Here is a 23,090-nt window from a genome sequence, read left to right as displayed (position 1 = left end):
CGCCACACCTGGCATGGCCAGCAGAGGGCGGCAGATCACCAGTCAGCTCCGCTCGTATGAGAAACTTTACAAATGAAATACAGTTTGCATACTTATGTGACGGCAAACATTCTCTAGTTACAAAACGTAAGTGATGTACGCAGTGTAGATACCCACACAGTATATACATAGTGTATCACCATGAGGGGTTCGGAGAGACTATTCAATCCACAATGTAATAAAATAGAATAATAAAATTACAATTCAGAATAAACCGAGTGCAAATAGCCGGTAAGCGGAACTAAGTACAAGGGGACTTTGGCCTGCACGGACACATTTGATGGTTGCACATTGGAACGCAAGTGGTCTTTGAACCCGGAAGTCGAGCGTTGCAAGCTGTCATAATGGCAGGAGCCGTGTTACCGAGGTCTCTGCTCCGGGCTCTGAATGAGCTTCTCAAGAGGAGGAGATATCGAGCTGCTCTGGCCGTGATCAAGGGGTTCCGCAATGGAGCAGTGTGAGTGCAGACATGGCTGGTGCAGGAGGACAGGGAGGCAGCACAGGAGATGCCCCTGTTGTCAGGGATGGACTTTACATTGTTGTCATAATGGATAATGTGATCAATCATAGACATCCATATAGGGATGTGGCGATAAACGAGTGATGCTGCCTTAAAGGCGCTTTCCTAGAAGTGACCCTTCATCCTGAGCAGGGTCCTGTGACCCTTTTGGAAGAAGTGATAGCCCAGCATGCCCCCTTGGCACCCCTGTGTAGGGATTAGGGATGAAGCAATGGTCCAGCATGCCCCCTCGGCACCCCTGTGTAGGGATTAGGGATGAAGCAATGGTCCAGCATGCCCCCTTGGCACCCCTGTGTAGGGATTAGGGATGAAGCAATGGTCCAGCATGCCCCCTCGGCACCCCTGTGTAGGGATTAGGGATGAAGCTCGGCACCCCTGTGTAGGGATTAGGGATGAAGCAATGGTCCAGCATGCCCCCTCGGCACCCCTGTGTAGGGATTAGGGATGAAGCTCGGCACCCCTGTGTAGGGATTAGGGATGAAGCGATGGTCCAGCATGTCCCCTCGGTGCCCCTGTGTAGGGATTAGGGATGGAGCGATGGGCCAGCATGTCCCCTCGGCGCCCCTGTGTAGGGATGAAGCGTTGGGCCAGCATGCCCCCTCGGCACCCCTGTGTAGGGATGAAGTAATGGTCCAGCATGCTCCCTTGGCACCCCTATGTAGGGATTAGGGATGAAGCAATGGTCCAGCATGCCCCCTCGGCACCCCTGTGTAGGGATTAGGGATGAAGCTCGGCACCCCTGTGTAGGGATTAGGGATGAAGCAATGGTCCAGCATGCCCCCTCGGCACCCCTGTGTAGGGATTAGGGATGAAGCTCGGCACCCCTGTGTAGGGATTAGGGATGAAGCAATGGTCCAGCATGCCCCCTCGGCACCCCTGTGTAGGGATTAGGGATGAAGCTCGGCACCCCTGTGTAGGGATTAGGGATGAAGCAATGGTCCAGCATGCCCCCTCGGCACCCCTGTGTAGGGATTAGGGATGAAGCTCGGCACCCCTGTGTAGGGATTAGGGATGAAGCGATGGTCCAGCATGTCCCCTCGGTGCCCCTGTGTAGGGATTAGGGATGGAGCGATGGGCCAGCATGTCCCCTCGGCGCCCCTGTGTAGGGATGAAGCGATGGGCCAGCATGCCTCCTCGGCACCCCTGTGTAGGGATGAAGTAATGGTCCAGCATGCTCCCTTGGCACCCCTATGTAGGGATTAGGGATGAAGCGATGGGCCAGCATGCTCCCTCGGTGCCCCTGTGTAGGGATGAAGTAATGGTCCAGCATGCTCCCTCGGCACCCCTGTGTAGGGATGAAGCGATGGGCCAGCATGCTCCCTCGGCACCCCTGTGTAGGGATGAAGCGATGGGCCAGCATGCCCCCTCGGCACCCCTGTGTAGGAATGAAGCAATAATCCAGCATGCCCCTCGGCACCCCTGTGTAGGGATGAAGCAATAATCCAGCATGCCCCCTCGGTGCCCCTGTGTAGGGATGAAGCGATAATCCAGCATGCCCCCTCGGCGCCCCTATGTAGGGATGAAGTAATGGTCCAGCATGCTCCCTCGGCACCCCTGTGTAGGGATTAGGGATGAAGCGATGGGCCAGCATGCCCCCTCTGCACCCCTGTGTAGGGATGAAGTAATGGTCCAGCATGCCCCCTCGGCACCCCTGTGTAGGGATGAAGCGATAATCCAGCATGCCCCCTCGACACCCCTGTGTAGGGATGAAGCGATAATCCAGCATGCCCCCTCGGCACCCCTGTGTAGGGATGAAGCGATAATCCAGCATGCCCCCTCGGCACCCCTGTGTAGGGATGAAGCGATAATCCAGCATGCCCCCTCGGCGCCCCTGTGTAGGGATGAAGCGATAATCCAGCATGCCCCCTCGGCACCCCTGTGTAGGGATGAAGCGATAATCCAGCATGCCCCCTCGGCGCCCCTGTGTAGGGATGAAGCGATAATCCAGCATGCCCCCTCGGCACCCCTGTGTAGGGATGAAGCGATAATCCAGCATGCCCCCTCGGCACCCCTGTGTAGGGATGAAGCGATAATCCAGCATGCCCCCTCGGCACCCCTGTGTAGGGATGAAGCGATAATCCAGCATGCCCCCTCGGCACCCCTGTGTAGGGATGAAGCGATAATCCAGCATGCCCCCTCGGCACCCCTGTGTAGGGATGAAGCGATAATCCAGCATGCCCCCTCGGCGCCCCTGTGTAGGGATGAAGCAGGCCACTAAATCCAGTCGTCAAGACATCTCCCAAGCTGGGCATAGATGATACATTAGACGTCTTTACCCTGGTTCGCACCTTACTGGGCCAAATTTTGTTTTGTTTTTTCTTTTCCAGTGTTGCCTCCTTCACTTTAATAGAACAGTGCAGCAATAAAAATATACAGCGCAGGAAAGTGCCACCAATCTCCTAAACACCTGATCGGAGTGGGGGGGGGGGCGATAGTCGGACCAACACCGATCTGATAGTGGTGGCTTATTCTGAGGATCGGCCATCTCTTTTTACAGGCTGGATACATCTGTCACCAGTTGTTAGTACAGTTTATCTGCTGCAGCTCTGTAAGTCCTCGGCAATCAGCTCCTGCTATATAGTCCTCCAGATTCATTAGATCTGACTACCCCCACCCCTCACCACTGATTGGCAGCTTTCTGCTTATGCACTGTGCGCAGAAAGCTGTCAATCAACAATGGTGTGGACGGGGTTAGTCAGAGCTCCTCAACAAGACGACAAGCAGATCTGCAGCAGGTCACTAAAACTACAGCAAGAAGCCCAGTAGATCACACAGTGCTGGAATCAGATTCTCTGCCCCTATATTTTGCTACTCTCAGCGATACAAGGCTAGACCTGGTGATAGATTTTCCTTAAATAAGACACAAAATAGTAGTTGTCCTGGTGATAAGACACAGGGGAGAGTAGATGGACGTTGCTCACCTGGTGCAGGTCAGGCAGAACTCTGACGAGAGCAGTAGTGAAGTCGTGCCCCTCGTATAGACAGTTGCTCCAGGCATTAAAGCCCACAGAGCGGCTCATTAGGCTGGTTTCACACTACGTTTATTTAACATCCGTCCATAAAGTTTTTTTAGCGGAAAAACGGATCCAGTGCAAATGCGTTTTCACTTCAATGCATTTGCAATGGACTCGCGTCCACCTGCGTTCGCATGCGTTTGCGTGCGTTAGACACAGGATCCGTACTTTTGCGTTATTTTAACATGTTTCAAAAACGCTACTTGTAGCGTTTTTTACCTTTGTCAAAATAACGCATCTCACAGGATCCTTCACATTGCGCCGCGAGCTGCAATGCATTTCAATGAGCGCTGGATCCTGCCTAGCAGAATGCGTTGAGTTGCATTGTAACAGGATCCTGCTTTTGTACTGAGCATGCCCAGAAAGTACTGAGCATGCCCAGAACCAGTCTCGTGTGATCTGTCTCTCTCTCCTCCTCCCTATCTCTGTCTTTCCCCCTTCCTCTCCTCCCTCTCTCTCCCACCTGAGAGCTGCGGACACTCGTAACCAAGGTAAATATCGGGTAGCCACTCTTCTCTTAGTTACCCGATGTTTACGTTGATTACGTGTGCAGGCAGCCCTGCTCCTAGCAGCTGCAGACACTCGTAACCAAGATAAATATCGGGTATCCAAGCCCGATGTTTACCTTGGTTATGAGCGTCTGCAGCTGTCAGATGCCGGCTCCCAGTCTGGCACGTTTAGTTCCCCTCACTCCCGATCACATGACTCCAATGCCCGCCCCTAAACATCCAGTGCAGGATCCTGCAAAATAACAGATGCGTTAGCATGCGTTTTTTGCTGTAAAAGCAGGATCCGCTTTTGCAGCAAAAAAACGTTCCTGACGCATGTTAAAAAGACGTAGTGTGAAAGCAGCCTTATTGTGGTGAGCGCTGTCACAATGAAGATAAGGATGGGACGGTGTAGAAAAACTTTCTTAAAAGGCAACAACACATTTTAAAATCGATCAGAATTCTTCCATAAGTTTCGGTATAGATTCCCTTCAAAAGGAATCTGTCCTCAGGTTTTTACTACCTCATCTGAGAGCAGCATGATTTAGGCAAAGAGACCCTGATTCCAGCGATTTATCACTTGGATTACTGAGTGCAGCCATTCTTACACAATCAGAGTTTTTAGATTTAGCAATGTAGCAAAACTCAGAAAGCTCTATATACAAAGTCTATAGACAGTGAGCTGCTAATCACAACAGGGGGTGTGCCGCTCTAGCTGACTTAGGATACCGTCACACTAAACGACGTACCAGCGATTCAGACCACGATACGACCTGGTCAGGATCGCTGGTACGTCGCTACAGGGTCGCTGGTGAGCTGTCAAACAGTCAGATCTTCCCAACGACGCAGCAACAATACGGCGGTCACTGGGACCCTGTCACATAGCACGATTCAAATCTTGATTAGTAACATAGGCGTGCATCTACATTGCCTTTGCCGCGCCCCCTCTGCTCCGATTGGTGGTCGTAACTGCGTTGTGACTGGGTGGCCTTTCCTTTAGAGAAGGCAACTTAATGGCGCTTCCATCCTTGTCCATCCTACAGTCCCGATGCAGAATGGACTGTATTATGATCTGCTGCTACACGCGGTCCGGGACAAGTGAATTCAGCCCTCTGAAATGTACTGCGATCTACAAGCCAGAATAGAGGATGGAAGCGGCCAATCCGAACACAGTAGCGATCACCAATCAGAACAGAGAGGGCGCGGAAAACAATGAAGATGCATGCCTCCATGAGTCGCGAACGAGGTCATTGGGTAAGGTGTCAAACACACCGCTGCATGCTGCCCTGCGGGAGCCCAGCAACCAAAAAATGAACCAGAACAGTGTGTAGCGAGCAGTGATCTCACAGCAGGGCCCAGATCGCTGCTCAGTGTCACACACAGCGAGATCGCTAATGAGGTCACTGCTGCGTCACAAAAACCGTGACTCAGCAGCAATCTCGCTATGTGAGAAGTACCCCTTAGTCTGGCAGAGATAAACTCCTGAAGCTAAAACAAACATTGCAGGTAAATATCTGCACATCATGTGATAAGTGATACAATGTACCAAACTCTCAGACGTGAGCAGTCTTCCATCTGGTGGAAGTAAAAAGGAATGTTGTTAAGAACTTTATAAATGTGAGGCGTGAAACAAACTGTATTAGGGAGTTGTGTAAGCTTTGTATCTACAGTGATTGCAGGAGTTGTCCAGGATTAATACGTGTCGGTGGGGCTGAGCTGTAATACCAGACATGACCAACGGACCGGAGTGGAGCTGTTTCTGCTTCTAATCCTGAACAAAACCCTTTACTGGCATTGGCCTTCAATCCACACATCTCAATGTCATTATTTTGGCGGTGGCAAGATGACCTGAACCATTAGGCTGATTATATTAGACACCTGTCGGCCGAGTACTCCCAACCTTTCCACGTTATACATGTCATGCTCGGCCATGTGTCCTCAGTAGGAAGAGGGTGTAAGGTGTTGCTGGAAACATGTGGCAGCAGTTTATCTCCTAAGGAACAAATGGCTTGTCAAAAAACAGCTGCCAAAACTTGTCTTCTACGACATCTGACGTAAGGGGGGAATAAGGAGCCCCCTTACACAAAACCGGCCAGTTCAGGCCAACATTAATGCTTCAGTGGGATGTTATAGGATAAAAGCCACCATGTCGTTTTGTGGACTCATTTTTCATAATGACCTCTTTATTAGTGATGAGTGGGCACTACCATGGTGCTTGGTACTTGTTAAAAGCAGTTGGACGCTCGGATGGGCACAATTCGAGCACCCTAGTGTAATGGAAGTCAATGGGGAACTCAAACATTTTTCCATAAGATTTCCTGGAAAAATGCTTGAGTCTCCCACTGAGTTTCATTATACTCCAGGTACTCAAGTCGTGCCCATCCGAGCGTCCAACTGCTCTGAACAAGTACCGAGCATGGTAGTGCTCACTCATCCCTAGTTATTAGTGGTAGCCTCATTGAGAGGTTGGCCCATCTCCCAGCTTCTGGTATTTTGTCACTATGATATTGCTGAGCAGCTAAATATGGAGCTGTAGGTGACCATACACCTTCCCAGAGGGATATCCAGATAAGGGACCCCTTATTATGGCATCCATACTCCTAGCCTAGCCTAGAGAACCAAGGAAGGCCCAGGTTTGGTCATTTTGGGTTCGGTAGGTTCATCTTAGGTTTTTCTACGCTATCTGCAGGAATATGATCCACATACAATGAAAAGTTGATTTCTTCATTACATTTTTAATTAATTTTTCTTTTTCTTTTAAGATATGGCGCTAAGATCCGGGCCCCACACGCACTGGTGATGACATTCCTGTTTAAAAGTGGAAGGTAAGATATTCTCTATAGATGAAGGAGATAGAACATGTCAGGATTGGGTTTAAAGGGTCATTTTGTCCTCTTTGGGGAAAAAGGACCTGATAAAGTGAAGTGTTTGAGTGTCATCTCTTGAGTGACTCCATCAGGTATCTGCTTTGTAGGATAATGACGTGTTAGACCCAGATGCATTGTTTTCTTTGTCGCTCCATTGGGAGACCCAGACAATTGGGTGTATAGCTATTGCCTCTGGAGGCCACACAAAGTATTACACTTAAAAGTGTAAGGCCCCTCCCCTTCTGGCTATACACCCCCAGTGGGATCACTGGCTCACCAGTTTTGTGCTTTGTGCGAAGGAGGCAACACATCCACGCATAGCTCCACTTTTTAGTCAGCAGCAGCTGCTGACTATGTCGGATGGAAGAAAAGAGGACACATATAGTGTCCCCAGCATGCTCCCTTCTCACCCCACTGTATGTCGGAGGTGTTTGTAAGGTTGAGGTACCCATTGCGGGTACGGCGGCAGGAGCCCACATGCTGATTCCTTCCCCATCCCTTTTTACAGGGCTCTGGGTGAAGTGGGATTTACCGGTCTCCAGGCACTGAGACCGTGCTCCATCTACAGCCCCTGGAGAAGATGCTGGATGGAGCGGAGTACATCAGGGACATGGCCCTGCTTCCTCAAGGTACTCTGTGTCCCCGTGCATTTGGCGCTCACACCGCAGCATGCTGGGTGTTGTAGTGCGCCGGGGGACATCAGCACTGCGGCGCCTGTGCCATGGCCTCATTCAGCTTCGCTGAAGCAGGCTCACTTATGGGAATTGGTCGCGCCGGCCGCTGGGACTGCGGCGCGGCTGGCACTTGTAGTGCGCCGGGGACTTCAGCGCGGCCTGCGCTTTTACGGCGGCCGCGCTGATAACTAGAGTCCCCGGCTTTTGCGGCCTGCTTCCGTTCGTTCCCGCCCCCAGACCTGCCAGTCAGGAGAGGGGCGGGACGCTGGCCACTTCCAGGAATCGGTCGCGCCGGCCGCTGGCAGCGGCGCGGCTGGCACTTGTGGTGCGCCGGGGACTTCAGCGCGGCCCGCGCTTTTACGGCGGCCGCGCTGATAACTAGAGTCCCCGGCTTTTGCGGCCTGCTTCCGTTCGTTCCCGCCCCCAGACCTGCCAGTCAGGAGAGGGGCGGGACGCTGGCCACTTCTATGAATCGGTCGCGCCGGCCGCTGGGACTGCGGCGCGGCTGGCACTTGTGGTGCGCCGGGGACTTCAGCGCGGCCCGCGCTTTTACGGCGGCCGCGCTGTTAACTCGAGTCCCCGGCTTCTGGGCCTAGTCTCCCTTCGTTACCGCCCACAGCCCTGACAGTCAGGGTAGGGGCGTGACGCTGCATAGAGCAGCGCTGAGAGCTGGAGTATGTTTTGCATACTCCACCCCTCTCACTGTGTGCACTGTGAATCCGGATTCCCGCACTTTCTCAGGCACGCCCACGGCTTCCTTCTCTACAAGGACGCCGGCAGCCATTAGTGTCAGTTTCTGTACGATACAGAGACAAGTGTGGAAGACCCTGGCATTCTGATAGTCACACAATCGCTGCAACAGGCGTTAAGCAGCACCTGTGGTGCTAACCCCACTAGTGCAGAGTGCACTTATAGATATGCTTGTACTATATACATTGCACTGTTTGGTCGCACGTTGTATATACCCTCCTGGATTATGCGGAGGAGTTATCAGCATATTCTCTGTGTAAAATAAAGGTGCAGAACCACATGTTTTTCTATACAGCTGGTACAGCATGTACGGCTATACGGCCGGCAGGTTACATAGACTCCCATTGTATGCACTAATGGCCAGGGGATGAGGACGGTGTCTGCAGTATTTACTGACAGTTTTTCTGAGACTATGGCTATGATACTAGAAGCCTAGCAGTCCGGACATGTCTCTCACAATATGGGCACTGTTGAATCATTGATCCATGGCCCCCCTCAGTGTGAATAACTAACAGCTCCGGGAATGTCACACGCATCCCAGAGTCACGGCTCTGCACGGACGTCAGTCCCAGACAGCCTAAGCGGGCTCGCTATGAGCGGCCTCGGTTTCATCAGGGTCCTAACAGAAGGACTCGCTGTGTAATGAGGCGGAAGTAGCGGCTCAGGATTCTGATCCTGAGACCGCTCTCAATCTGGATACACCTGATTGTGACGCCATAGTAAATAATCTTATAGCGTCCATCTATAGAATGTGGGTTATTTCTCACAGCTCCTCCAGTGGAGGAGTCAGCTTCACGTATTTTTCTGGACCACTCTGCCTTCAGAGAGGCAGTCCAGGAACACCACGCTTATCCAGATATGCGCTTCTCCAAACGGCTTAGGATACACGTTATCCCTGTCCCCTGACTTGGTCAAGGACTGGACCCAATGTCCCGAGCGGCATCCTCCAATCTCCAGGCTTGTAGCTAGATCCATAGTTGCAGTGGGAGATGGAACTGCAAACTCAAAGATGCCACTGACAGACAGATGGATCTCTGGTCGAAAGCCATCTATGAGGCTGTCGGCGCACCGTTGGCTCCGGCATTCTCTCCCTTGGGGCACTCCAAGCTATTTCAGCTTGTCTTACACAGATTGACACGGTTACACGTACATCTGTGCCGCAGGTGGCATCCTTAACCTCTCAAATGTCTGCATTTGTTTCTTACGCGATTCAGGTTGTCCTGGACTCTGCGAACCGTGCGGCGGTAGCCTCCGCTACTCCGTGTTTTTAAGCAGAGCCTGGTCTGCTCGTTAAGTGAATGGAAGGCAGATTCTGCTTCCAAAAAAGGTTGCCTAACCAGTTGCCTTTTTCTGCTGACCGACTGTTTGGTGAGCGTTGGATGTAACCATTAAACAGTCCAGGGGTAAGGATTCATCCTTTCCTCAGCCCGGACACAACAAACCCCAACAGAGCAAGAGGCAGTCGGGGTTTTCGGCCTTTTCGAGGCTCGGGCAGGTCCCATTTTTCCTCGTCCAATGTGGACTCAAAGGGATCAGAGGAGCTAAGATTCTTAGCGGGCTCAGTCTCGCCCAAAAAAGCGACAGTCTGAAAACCCGCTTCCAAGGCGGCTTCCTCATGACTTGCGGCCTCGGTCGGTAGCAGGCTCTCCCGCCTTGGCGATATTTAGCTTCCCGGCCGGGCCGCTGCTCTTCTGCAAACAGGGTGCACTCTATAGGCAGAAAGAGTGATGACCCCCGTTCCTTTTCAGGAACAAGGTCACGGTTTTTACCCCAAATTCTTTGCGGTACCTATAACAACGGGCCGTTCCGTCCCGTTCTGGATCTAAAAATGCTCAGCAAGCTCGTGGACACCAGGCGGTTCCGGATGGAATCCCTCCGCCATGTCATCGCCTCAAGGTCCCAAGGATATTTCCTAGCATCATTAGGCATCAAGGATGCTTATCCACACGTGCCGATTGATCCAGAGCACTAGCGTTTCTACGCTTCGTTATAGAAGACGAACACCTTCTGTTCGTAGCTCTACCTTCCGGCTAGCGACAGTCCAACTGGTCTTCGCCAAGGTCAGGGCAGCAGTAGTCACAGTCCTGCTCTCTCAGGGTCACTCTGTGGTCCCGTATTTAGACGATCTACTTGTCAAGGCACTCTCTTAGGAAACATGCCAACACTGCCCGAACGTTGCGCTGGAGACTCTCTAGAGTTTTGGGTGGATCATCAACTTTTTAAAGTCAGATCCGACCCCGACCCTATCGATAACATATCTAGGCATAGAGTTTCTTACTCTCTCAGCGATAGTGAAGCTTCCGCTAGACAAACAGCATTCACTACGGGCTGCAAGCTCTTCTTTAAGAACCAGTCGCACACATTGAGACGCCTCATGCACTTCCTACGTAAGATGGTAGCAATGGAGGCAGTTCCTTTCGCGCAGTTTTACTGCGTCCACTACAATGGGACATTCTCCGCCAATGGGACGAGGAGTCGACGTCCCTCAACAGAGTCGTCGTTCTTTCTCAGGCGGCCAAGGAATCTCTACGGTGGTGGCTTCTTCTCACCTCTTGGTCAAAAAGAAGGTCCTTCCTATCCCCATCCTGGGCGATAGTTACGACAGACGCGAGTCTATCAGGGTGGGGAGCAGTTTTTCTCCACTACAGCGCTCAGGGTACGTGGACTCAGCAAGAGTCCACCCTTCAGATCAATGTTCTTGAACACAGAGCAGTGTATCTTGCCCTACAAACCTTCCAACAGCGGCTGGAAAGCAAGCATATCCGACTTCAGTCGGACAGCTCCACAGCGGTGGCATACATCAACCACCAAGGAAGAACGCGCAACCGGCAAGCCTTCCAGGAAGTCCGGCAGGTTCTGATGTGGGTGGAAGACACGGCATCCACCATATCCACAATTCACATCCCAAGTGTGGAAACTAGGAAGCTGACTTCCTAAGTCGCTGAGGTGTGGCCGAAAGAGTATGGTCTCCTCACCCGGACGGGTTTCAGGAGATCTGGCGCCGCTGACAGAGGCCGGACGTCGATCTAATGGCGTCACGGCACAACAATAATGTGCCAGCTTCATGGCACGGTTTCACAATCATCGAGCTCTGGCGGCAAACGCCTTAGTTCAGCATTGGTCGCAGTTCCAGCTACCTTAGGTGCCACCTCTGGCATTGTTGCCCAGAGTACTGCGCTAGATCAAGACCGACTGCGGCCGCGCCATCCTCGTCGCTACAAATTGGCCGAGGATGTTGTGGTACTCAGTTCTGTGGTGCCTCACGGTAGGCTAACCGGGGGCACTACCAGACCAATCAGACTGGCTGTCTCAAGGGCCATTCTTCCATTTGAATTCTACGGCCCTCAACCGGATGGTGTGGCATTGAGTCCTGGAACCTAGTGTCGTCAGGATTACCTCAGGACGTGGTTGCCACCATGAGACAGGCTAGCATACCAACGTCCGCCAAGATTGACCACAGGACGTGGAAGATGTTCTTATCTCGGTGCTCGGCGCAGGGTGTTTCTCCCTGGCCGGTTGCATCGTCTATGTTTCCTTCCTTCCTGCAATCTAGGTAGGAAAATGGGTTGTCGCTCAGTTCCCTTTAGGGACAAGTCTCAGCGCTATCTGTATTTTTTCAGAAACGACGACTTCCTCAGGTACGCACGTTCCTACGGGGAGTTTGTCTTCTCAGCACTCCGTATAAGCGGCCGTTAGAGCCCTGAGATCTGAACAAGGTTCTAATTGCTCTCCAGATGCCGCCTTTCGAGCCTTTGAAGGATGTCTCCCTTCCCGTTTTTCACGGGAAGTGGCCTTCTAGTAACGGTCTCGTCTCTTAGGAGAGTTTCCGAGCTAGCAACGCTCTCATACAAACTCCCTTCCTGGTCCTTCACCAGGACAGGGTAGTTCTGCGTCCGGTTCCGGAATTTCTCCCTAAGGTGGTATCCCATTTTCATATCAATCAGGATATCACCTCACCTTCTTTGTGTCCCTCGTCCAGTCCATCAATTTCAGAAAGATTTGCATCTGTTGGTTCTGGTGAGAGCACTCAGGTTCTACTTCCCGCATGGCGCTCCTGCGCCACCCGGATGCACTCTTTGTCCTTGTCGCTGGTCGGCGTAAACAGTCGCAAGCTTCCAAATCCACCCTTGCTCGGGGGATCGAGGAACCAATTCTTGAAACCTACAGTTCTACTGGGCTTCTGGTTCTCTCAAGGCCGAAGGCCCATTCTACCAGAGCCGTGGGTGCATCCTGGGCATTACGGCACCAGGCTACGGCTCAGCAGGTGTGTCAGGCGCCCACCTGGTCGAGTCTACTTACTTTTACCAAGCATTATCAGATGCATACCTACGCTTCGGCAGACGCCAGCCTAGGTAGATAAGTCATTCAGGCGGCGGTTGGCCACCTGTAGGAGAGGGCCGTTTGACGGCCCTATCATGAGGTATTCTTTTACCCACCCAGGGATTGCTTTTGGACATCCCAATTGTCTGGGTCTCCCAATGGAGCGACAAAGAAGAAGGGAATTTTGTTTACTTACCGTAAATTCCTTTTCTTCTAGCTCCAATTGGGAGACCCAGCACCCGCCCTGTTTTCTCTGGGTTTTTCTGTTTTTTCGGGTACACATGTTGTTCATGTGGTATGGTTCAGTTCTCCGATGTTTCCTCGGATTGAATTGGTCTTTAAACCAGTTATTGGCTTTCCTCCTTCTTGCTTTGGCACTAAAACTGGTGAGCCAGTGATCCCACTGGGGGTGTATAGCCAGAAGGGGAGGGGCCTTACACTTTTAAGTGTAATACTTTGTGTGGCCTCCAGAGGCAATAGCTATACACCCAATTGTCTGGGTCTCCCAATTGGAGCTAGAAGAAAAGGAATTTACGGTAAGTAAACAAAATTCCCTTCTTCCTGTACAAGAAGCTGAAACTGAATCTAGAAAACAGCATATAGGCTATGTGCGCACTTACCGGATTTTGCCGCGGATTTTCCGCGGATTTGCTGCATGTTTCGCTGCAGAAAATGTTCATAACATCTCTGCAGTGAATCACCAGCAAATCCTATGGAGAAAAAAAATCCTGTGCGCACTGGGCGGAATTTGACAGCTGCATGTTTTGCTGCGGGAATCCCGCAGCAAAAACAAGTGCATGTCACTTCTTTTCCGCACGTCGCTGCGGGATTTCACTCCATTGACTCCAATGTTAATCATGAAATCCCACAGGGAATAACGCAGGCAGCAAATTCTGTGCGGTTCACTGCGTTTTCCTGCGTTATTCCCTGCGGTATTTCGCGGTTTACCTCCTGTAATGTACATCGCTTGTCTGCGGTTTGCAGGGAAGTGATGTCATTACAGGAAGAGGAAGCCGTGCAGAGAGTAAACACACACACATCACAGACACAGATAGACATCACAGACACATAGAACACAGACACAGACACATAGAACACACATAGAAAGAAAACGGAAATATAGAAAACAAAGAACGTGGGCTCCGCTGCATATTTACCGTCCAGCCGAGGTAAGCACACAGCGGCGGCCCGGTATTCTCAGGCTGGGGAGGGAGAGGGGCAGGGTTAATGTCCCCCGCCTCACTCCACCTCCCGCAGCAGAGAATATCAGCCGCAGCTGCCCCGGGACTGTCGCATGCATTATGCGGCAGCACCGGCGTGTCCCCGGCTCTTCTTGCTGCCGTGTAGGAGTGGCAGCAAGGTAATACAAGGGGTTAATGATGGTGGGGGACCACCGCCATTAACTCCAGGCTTGATCATGGCAGCGTCTATGTGACAGCTGACATGATCAACCCGTAAGTAAAGTGAATAAAACACACACACAGAAAAATCCTTTATTTTAAATAAAACAAACAAGCCTCGTTCACCATTTTATTAACCCCTCCCGCACCAAAGCTCCGGCGTAATCCACCGCTCCGGCGTAATCCACAGGTCCTGCGCTGCTTACATCCAGCCGCGACTGTCACAGACACAGCGCTGAATGAAAGCAGCAGACAGCAGAGGTAATTACCGGTCATTTCCCACGGCCGGTAATGTGAACTCACTGCCGACCGTGGGAAATGCAGCGATCTGTCCTCTATCTATCTATCTATCTATCTATCCCTCTATCTGTCTGTCTATCTATCTATCCCTCTATCTATTCTTCTGTCTATCTATCTACTATCTCAGAATTAAATGACTTTTTTTTTTTCTTCTCTTCAATGTGCTTTATTGCATTGAATGCAATAAAGCACATCCCAACCCGCACGCGGCAATACCGCGAACAATACCGCGGTAAAACCGCGCATGCGGTTTTCGGGTGCGGTTTCCCGCGGTTTTTTACCGCGGGTGCGGTAATCTTTGAGAGCATGCGGAATTTTCTCAAGAAAATTCCATTTCCCAGTGCGCACATAGCCTTAAGGGCTTTTTAATGACTTAATTTGTTCCATTGGCTAAATAGGTAGGCCACTACTGTTTGGCTATCAATAAAAGTAAAAACTATAGTGGTTACAGTTGGGTAGTACAGATCCGCCATACCCACCCGCGGCCACTATAGAAATGATGGAACTGCTGTGTTCTGGCAGCATCCAAGAACATCCGGCCAGCGCTAGTAACAGCCAATCGTGGGGTGCCGGATGTCACACTCCCGCCAATGAGATACTGATGGCCTAGTTTAAGGATATGTTATCAATAAAAAAAAAAGTAGTGGCAAGCTCCTCTAAGTATTGGTGTGAATCAATTTACAGGACCTGGATTATCAGCCATATCTGTAATCTGTGAGTGCTGGACCCGAGTACTGAGAGCCCCCTCCTACGTCTTGTAGCTGAGGCTCATTTTTCTGTTTCTGGCTTGGCACTACTTCACATATGTGTCACAATGCAGCAATGACGTTGTGCCAGGCTGGCTAGTCAGGACGGCGGCCACCTGAAGGTAGGAGGTGGTTCTCGGGGCTCCCATCGAGCAGCCACAGATTACTGACTTGGCCGGTAGATGGGTTCTGCAAATCGATTTGCACCGACTCTATTAAGCATTTTGTTAAATGGGTATTCCTGTCTTTTATAGTCATGCCATACTTGCAAGGATACGCCAACCAAAGAATGATTAGCTCCGATTCTGAGCGTAAAGGGGACACATCCACTTCCAAGGTCACCGAACAATGCAGTGAACAGTGAAAAGGAGAAAGTTAAACTTTTGGGTTATCATTGCACCATTTTTTACACATAATAGATACTACAAATAGCTGCCAAGACCCCCACCCATTTCTCAAAACACAGCTCAGAGGTGCAACTTTTTCTCTCCATAGTGCACAAAGGGTGCTCTACAGGCTCAATTGTTAGTGTGATGGATTTGTACAGCACACTGCAACCAGGACTGCCATCAAAGGGCAGAAATTTGTAATCTCTATTACAGTGGAACCTCGGTTTACGAGTAACCCGGTGTGCGAGTATTTCGCTATACGAGCAAAGTTTACTGTAAATTTGTAACTCAGTTTACGAGCAAGCTTTGCCGTACGAGCAAATACTCACCGCACACACTTCCGGTTCCATACTTTCACCGCGCTCTGACCCGCTCTTGCAGTCCGCACACACACACACATATTATGCTCACCTTACCTTCCGTTCCCTCGCCGGCCTCCTGGTTCTTGTAGTCCGCCGGTACAGGATGTATATCGGGTAACTATCGCGATGATGGAGGAACTTCCGCTGTCAGTCGCTTCTCAAAGGCAGCGTGCTGACCAATATGAGGCAAGCGTCTCCTGTCTTTGACGTCAGCGTGCTGGCAGGGGAAGCACCGGCATCAGTCGCGATGGTTACCCGATACACATCCTGCACCGGCGGACTACAAGAACCAGGAGGCCGGTGAGAGAATGGAAGGTAAGGTGAGCATAATGTGTGTTTGTATGTGGAATGGCACAATAGGGGACCAGGATGGGACATTGCACAAGTTCTGGAACGAATTGTGTGAGCTTCCATTATTTCCTAGGGGAAATTTTGCTTTGCTAGACGAGTAACTTGGTTAGCAAGCACACTCCCAGAACGGATTGTTCTCATAAACCAAGGTTCCACTGTATATATAAAATAAAAATGATGAAACCAACTTTGACATGTCAAAAAAAAATATTTTCATTTCTTAGTTATTACCTTTGGTTAATAATAATGCACTAAATTTCAGTCTGCGATCTTCATTAATTTGCAGCTTGTTCCAAATTTCAGATTTTTCTCCTGTTGGAGTGTCTGTCCCAGTAATATAGGCTGGATATAATGTCTGTGTTAGCGCATATATTAGCACAGCTTCTATCCTGCACTCATTATACATGGTGATGCTTTCCTCCTTTTCTGTGCTGTTTTTCTGCTGTATCTGAGATACTTTCTCCCAGCTTCATGCTGTGAAATGAAGTCTGCGTACAACATTACCCGTGACCCCCATCTCTAAAGTCGGGGTCAGACGTTCGTATAACAAGGACGGCAATCGCATCAAAATGCCCTGACTGGCCAGCGGCTCTCCTGACCCGAGCTTGAGAGCTGCATAGAAGTACATGAGGCTGTCACACTCTGGTCTGGAGAGCCACGGCCGGGTCATGCACTTCGATGAGATTCTCGTCCGAGTTATATTGCCATCTGACCCTAGCCGAACACTTAGAGAAGGGAAATGGAGAGCAGAGAGAGCCATCAGAACTAAGAGGTGGAAATTGTCAAATTTGTTATCTTTTTAGAAAGTTGCTTAACTTTGCATTTAGAGAGCAAATGAACAATAAATATAGACTTTGGCACTTTTTGTCAGGATTGTGGGGTCCAAGAGGGAAAGCTTCCACTATATAATATATTCTGATCATACAAGAGGTCCTAGAGATTAAGGGTGGCTTTACACGCTACGATATCGGTCCCAATATCGCTAGCATGAGACCCGCCCCCACCGTTTTTGCGAGAGGGACATATCGCTGCCCATCGCGCACCCTCGTCACACGTACTTGCCTGCGCTGCGACGTCGCTGTGACCGGCGGACTGCCTCCTTTCTAAGGGGGAGGTCCGTTTGGCGTCACAGCGTCGTCACTAAGCGGCCGCCCAATGAAAGCGGAGGGGCGGAGATGAGCGGAACAAACATCCCGCCCATCTCCTTCCTTCCGCGTTGTGGCCGGACGCAGGTAGGAGATGTTCCTCGTTCCTGCGGCGTCACACGTAGCGATGTGTGCTGCCGCAGGGACGAGGAACAACTTCGCCCCAGCGACAGCAGCGATAATTGGGAGTGGACCCCCATGTCAACGAGGAGCGATTTTTGGATGTTTTTTGCAACGATCCAAAATCGCTCCTAGGAGTCACACACAACGATATCGCTACAGCGGCCGGGTGTGCGTCACAAATTTCGTGACCCCAACGAGATCGCTGTAGCGAAATCGTAGCGTGTAAAGCCCGCTTAAAGGTTTGTCACCTTTCCCGTGTATAGGTGATGAATGTTACTGTATGGGAAGTGTTCCCATTGTATGCTCTCAGTACTGCGCTAGTGAGTTGCGCCCACAGTCATTTGTATATGTTCGTTCTCTGAAGTCTTTATATATTGAGATTGAGTGATTATTTCCTTCCTGTGTCTTCAGTCTGAAAGAGAAGTTGCAAGCGATCCTTCAAGCGACATTCACACATTCTCGGAATCTGGCATATTTCGTCTTCACATATAAGAGTCTTCTTGCTGCTCAAGAGAAAATACATGGAAGCAAATGGCAATTTCACTCCTTCCTGGCAGCTTGTGTAGGGGGTTGGCTGGTGTTTGGAGAGAATAATCACATCAACAGCCAGGTAAGGATAATGGCTTCACAAGGAATTTTGCAGATGTAACATCCTTAAAGGGAGTCTGTCAGCAGGTTTTTTGCTACCTTATCTGATAGTAGCATAATGTAGGCAAAGAGATCTTGATTCCAATGATATATCACTTATATTAATTGATGCAACCGTTCTGACACAATCAGAATTTTTAGATTTTTGCCATATAGCAGAGCCGAGTGAGTTTTCCCACCCACACCAGGCTCTCTGTAGTGATTGTACATTGACAGTGAGGTGCCAATCCGAGGACGGAGTGTGGTGGATTGCTGTGCCCTTGACATTGTAGTCGGAGCAATGAGAAGTCCTGCTGCTTAAACAAACATGACCTTAACAAGACAGGCTCCCTGAGTTCTATGTTTAAAACCTTGCAGCATGCTGGCTTCAGCTTACATAATAAAAACCCGCTGACAGATTCCATTTAAGGTTTTTTCCAGGTAGAAAAACATTAATTATACCTTTGGTGCAGTGTTAGGGCACTGGGTTCTGTTTTTACAAGTGATCTGCCAACTACTGTAGAGTTTGCTAGGAGTTAAAAACTCCCATACATTATTTTAGTCCCTAAACCTGTGTAAACAGTCGGTGTGGAAATCTACTCCCGGCTCGCAGTCTTCTCCAGTATGCAGCGCCGTTCCATTCCTCCAGTGATACAGACACTTCGGTTCACACTGCGCCATGTGTGAGCCGGAAGAGACGCTGTATAGACTGGCATTGTTAAAGCCACTTTTGGGTGACTAATAGTGCCCAATTCATCATGGCCGGCACTATTGACGCCTGTCTTGATGAGGGCGAGTTCAGAGGTTAGTCAATCCTGATTCGTCCTCTTTATGAATCTGGAGCGTCTGACATGCGACCTGCGTCTCTGTGCGCTGCGCCAGAATCTTATTCCAGTCATGTACTGGAGTAAGATTTCTAGCCTACAGTATGCTCATCATGACTCCTGCCCCAGCTCTGCCCATTTTGTTGGAGATGGTAGAGACTGACATGAAAATGCTAAAAGTCGCAAAATTTAAGCGCAAATTCGAATTGCACCTGAATTTTGCATCTTTTCAAAGTTTTTACGCTAGAATTGTGACATGAAAGCTTTGATGAATTGGGCCTATAGAGTGCAGTGTAAGCCGGTGAGTTAGAATAGATGTTTTGTGACATCGAAGAGGAGCAGAACACTGAATACCAGAGAAAATGCTGATCGATGAGGGTATTAATACACTGACCCTACAATAGTATTTAAATAGGTTTAGGGAATAAAAAATTAACAGGACTACATCAGTGATCCCATACACAATCTAGCTGCTATACGTCTCTCCCAGACACTTATACACTCGGCTTAGTAGAGCACTCCTGTCATATCAATGGGAGTCAAGTGTAGAAAATTACTAAAAGGATGATCTGACAGCAGCTCCTTTCTCTTGTAAGCTAAGTGATATAGTGTTTAGATGTAAAGTTTCCAATCATTGTACTTCCTTTTTTGGGGGAGAGTCAGGAGACCTCATACACACCAGATGGTTGTCCGGTCCCACCAAAATCCAGTGGGTTCTGGTTACTTTAAGGTGTATGAGGGCCTATGCTGACCTAGCATCACCTTCTCCCATTCTTTTACTGTCCAGTTCTGATGCTGAGCAGTGGTCTGTGGCCATCATGGGCACTTTGACCATTTTGGAGATACATTGCCCTGGTCGTTGTTCCTTTTCAGATTTACTCAGATCTTAACACTTTCTGTTTCCAACACATTTACTTAAAGAATGGCCCGCCATCTAATTCTAATATATCTCACTCATTGACCGGTGACATTGTCATGTTATGACTAGTGATGAGCAAGCACTATAATGGTCAGGTGCTCAGTACTCGTAAAGAGCAGTTGATGTTCGAGTACCCGAGTATAATTGAAGTCAATGGGGAACTCGAGCTTTTTTCCAGAAGAGTTCCTGGAAAAATACTTAAGTTCCTCATTGACTTCCATTATACACAAGTCATGCCCATCTGAGCACCAACTGCTTGTTATGAGTACAGAGCACCCGCCCATGGTAATGCTTGCTCATCACGAGTTGTGGCTGATCAGTGTATATGACAAAGTTGTGTATCTCTTCATTCTAAAATATGACACTTCAAGCTCTTTTACGTCCCCTTTTATGTAAGGTGTGCATGAAATAAATAGGTGGTCAGTATTGTGTTAACGCTTCTGTTTTCCCACCAGATAAATATGTACCTGCTATCTCGTGTCCTCTTTGGTCTGTCCAGACTGGCAGTAGAGAAAGGATACATCCCAGAACCCAAACAGGACGTGTTTCCCTGGTTTGCCGCCTTAGTGTGGGGTTTTGTCCTGTGGCTCTTTGAATACCAAAGACACACTCTCCAGCCATCTCTACAGTCCTCCATGACTTACCTGTATGACGACAGCAACATCTGGCACGATATCTCCGACTTCTTGATATACAACAAACCCAAGCCTGCAAAGTAGTGAATTACAGGAAATCCTCGGACAGAAACATCAGGGATTTTCACAGTAGACTTCACTTTTCTCTGATTTACATGGTTGTAACATGTGGCAGTAAAATGCCTATAACCTGGCATGGTTGTAACAAGATGCTGGTTTATTAGCGGTTACTATGGGGCATGAAAAATGTAGCTTTTAGGTATAGGACAAGAGACATACCCACCAGTGTCCTCTTCTCTCTGCCTTCCGGCTCATCTCTTGAGGTTCAGTTCTCTGCCTTAATGGTGTTGTAGACACTACAAAGCTAGGGTAAGGGTGCGCTGAGGACTGAAGGTGGGCTGTTAGGAGCAGTACCATTTTACAGTGTCTTGGTAATCTGGCATTAGGATTGTGTCCAGTGACAGATTATCAGTAACTACAGAGTATCAGAATATTCCTAAAACAGCCGTTGCCTTAATAAACACCAGCCATCACTCACGTCTCTTTTCTACAGCATTACTACTGCATTTCCTGATCGTTTCAGCGTCTGTAATGATTCCTGCCTGTCTGGATGTGTACTGTCTATTGTCCGAGAGGTTTATAGCAATACCCTGCGGATGAAGCACCTAATTACATACGTTTCTATGCATAATTTAATTTTTGTGATAATTCTGGGATATGATTTATCCCCATTGATTGTTTAATATTCATCTGTGTGAGTGGCAGATCTGTGGAATCTGGCAGCCGGAGAGATATCTTTTGTACTGTTGTTACAGCCAAGAATGTACTGTACTACCTTACTACAGCTGTGTAATGTCATATACATAGCGCGTCTTTATATACTGTTGTAGCCAAACCTTTATAGATCCAGCCTTTTTGTATTACGCTTAGCATGAGGATGAGGACCTCTAATAAGGTACATAATGACGAGCAGCTCAGAAATATGAGCGTTACCTGCGGTTATCATGACATTACGCAGCTAGCCCCGTCACAGAATGAGAACAAGTTTTCCAGTGCCGGCTATGTGAGATGGCAACCCTAGAAGGCAGTATTGACTCTACAGAGCACATGATATAAAGGCAAACCACAATCTCCATGTTGTTCCCCCAGGAACCTTCTCTGCAGTGCACGGAACGTCTTACATAGGAATGAATAAAACTCCTTCCAGTAAAATGTAAATACTTAAGATTTATTAAAATTATTAACATTATCTTCACAATATGCTGTTATTACTTCTAGTCCTTTTTATCCAATAACTAGAGTTTACACATTCAGTAGATATTAAGTCCTCCTAAAATTAAAGAGGTTGTCCTGCCTAAAGGGGGCTTTACACGCAACGACATCGCTAATGAGATGTCTTTGAGGTCACGGAATTCGTGACGTACATCCGGCCTCGTTAGCGATGTCGTTGCGTGTAACTTATGAGTGACCGCTAACTATCAAAAATACTCACCTAATCGTTGATCGTTGACACGTCGTTCAAATCCCAAATATCGTTGATAGCGTTCCTGAGGCAGCACACATCGCTATGTGTGACACCCCAGGAACGACGAACAACACCGTACCTGCGTCCTCTGGCAAAGAGGTGGGCGTGACTTTCCAGCGGTTGCTCTGCACCCCTCCACTTCTATTGGACGCCTGCCGTGTGACGTCGTTGTGACGCCACACGAACCGCCCTCTTAGAAAAGAGGCAGCTCGCCGGCCACAGCGACGTCGTTAGGCAGGTAAGTTCGTGTGACAGGTACTAGCGATATTGTGCGCCACGGGCAGCGATTTGCCCGTGACGCACAAATGACGAGGGCGGGTGCTTTCACGAGCGAGATCGCTAGCTATGTCGCTGCATGTAAAGAAGCCTTTAGACTATGTTTGCAGTCTTGCTGTGTCATTGATGACTTGTGATTCCTCACATTGTGTGCTTTAAGGATTCTCCAGGGCTGGGAGCAGCGGGCGACTACCCACACGTATGCGATTAGTGTACATATGGCAACTAAATGAGCGCAGCCTCGCTCAATTTAAATGTATACAGGGTAGTCAGAATATGGACTGAAGTATGCCAATCGCATACTTGTGGACACATGGCTGCCTGCTCCCAGCACTGGAGAATGCTCCTAAAGAAGTCTGCAGTCACTTATGCGGGCTTCACACGGTACGATCTATCGTGCGATTGCACGACCGATCGTACCCACCCCCGTCGTTTGTGCGTCACGGGCAATTAGTTGCCCGTGGCGCACAAAGTCGTGAAACCCCGTCACATGTATTTACCTGCTGAGCGACCTCTATGTGGGCGGCGAACATCCACTCCTAAAGGGGGAGGGACGTTTGGCGTCACAGCGACGTCACACAGCGGCCGGCCAATAGAAGTGGAGGGGCAGAGATGAGCGGGACGTAAGCATCCCGCCCACCTCCTTCCTTCCGCATTGCTGGCGGGAGCCGCGAGACGGAGGTAAGCTGTGTTCATCGTTCCCGGGGTGTCACACGGAGCGATGTGTACTGCCCCGGGTACGATGAACAACCGGCGCCATTAAAAATAATTTTTTAAAAATAAGCGACGAGTACAC

General features: G+C 49.6%; 1 protein-coding gene across 1 annotated transcript; it reads left to right on the top strand.

Annotated features, from left to right (window-relative positions):
* The first annotated feature begins 360 nt into the window (after positions 1-360).
* On the top strand, positions 361-21,751 carry PXMP4 (peroxisomal membrane protein 4). Its single transcript, XM_075347579.1, has 4 exons — positions 361-496; positions 6,824-6,886; positions 17,900-18,098; positions 20,314-21,751. Exons 1-4 carry the CDS (start codon positions 384-386, stop codon positions 20,575-20,577), a joined length of 639 nt encoding a protein of 212 aa, XP_075203694.1. The 5' UTR covers positions 361-383; the 3' UTR covers positions 20,578-21,751.
* The last annotated feature ends 1,339 nt before the right edge of the window (positions 21,752-23,090 follow it).

The sequence above is a fragment of the Anomaloglossus baeobatrachus genome, chromosome 5 (assembly GCF_048569485.1).
Source record: "Anomaloglossus baeobatrachus isolate aAnoBae1 chromosome 5, aAnoBae1.hap1, whole genome shotgun sequence".
Classification (NCBI taxonomy): Eukaryota; Metazoa; Chordata; class Amphibia; order Anura; family Aromobatidae; genus Anomaloglossus; species Anomaloglossus baeobatrachus.
The sequence above is the reverse complement of the archived record's forward strand: the minus strand, read 5'-3'. Positions and strand labels throughout refer to the sequence as shown.

Excerpts from the sequence above, each read along its gene's own strand:
- PXMP4 (XM_075347579.1), top strand. The coding sequence starts at position 384 with ATGGCAGGAGCCGTGTTACCGAGGTCTCTGCTCCGGGCTCTGAATGAG. Across the intron at positions 497-6,823 it reads GGGTTCCGCAATGGAGCAGT|ATATGGCGCTAAGATCCGGG; the intron begins GTGAGTGCAGAC and ends TTTTCTTTTAAG. Across the intron at positions 6,887-17,899 it reads TTCCTGTTTAAAAGTGGAAG|TCTGAAAGAGAAGTTGCAAG; the intron begins GTAAGATATTCT and ends CTGTGTCTTCAG.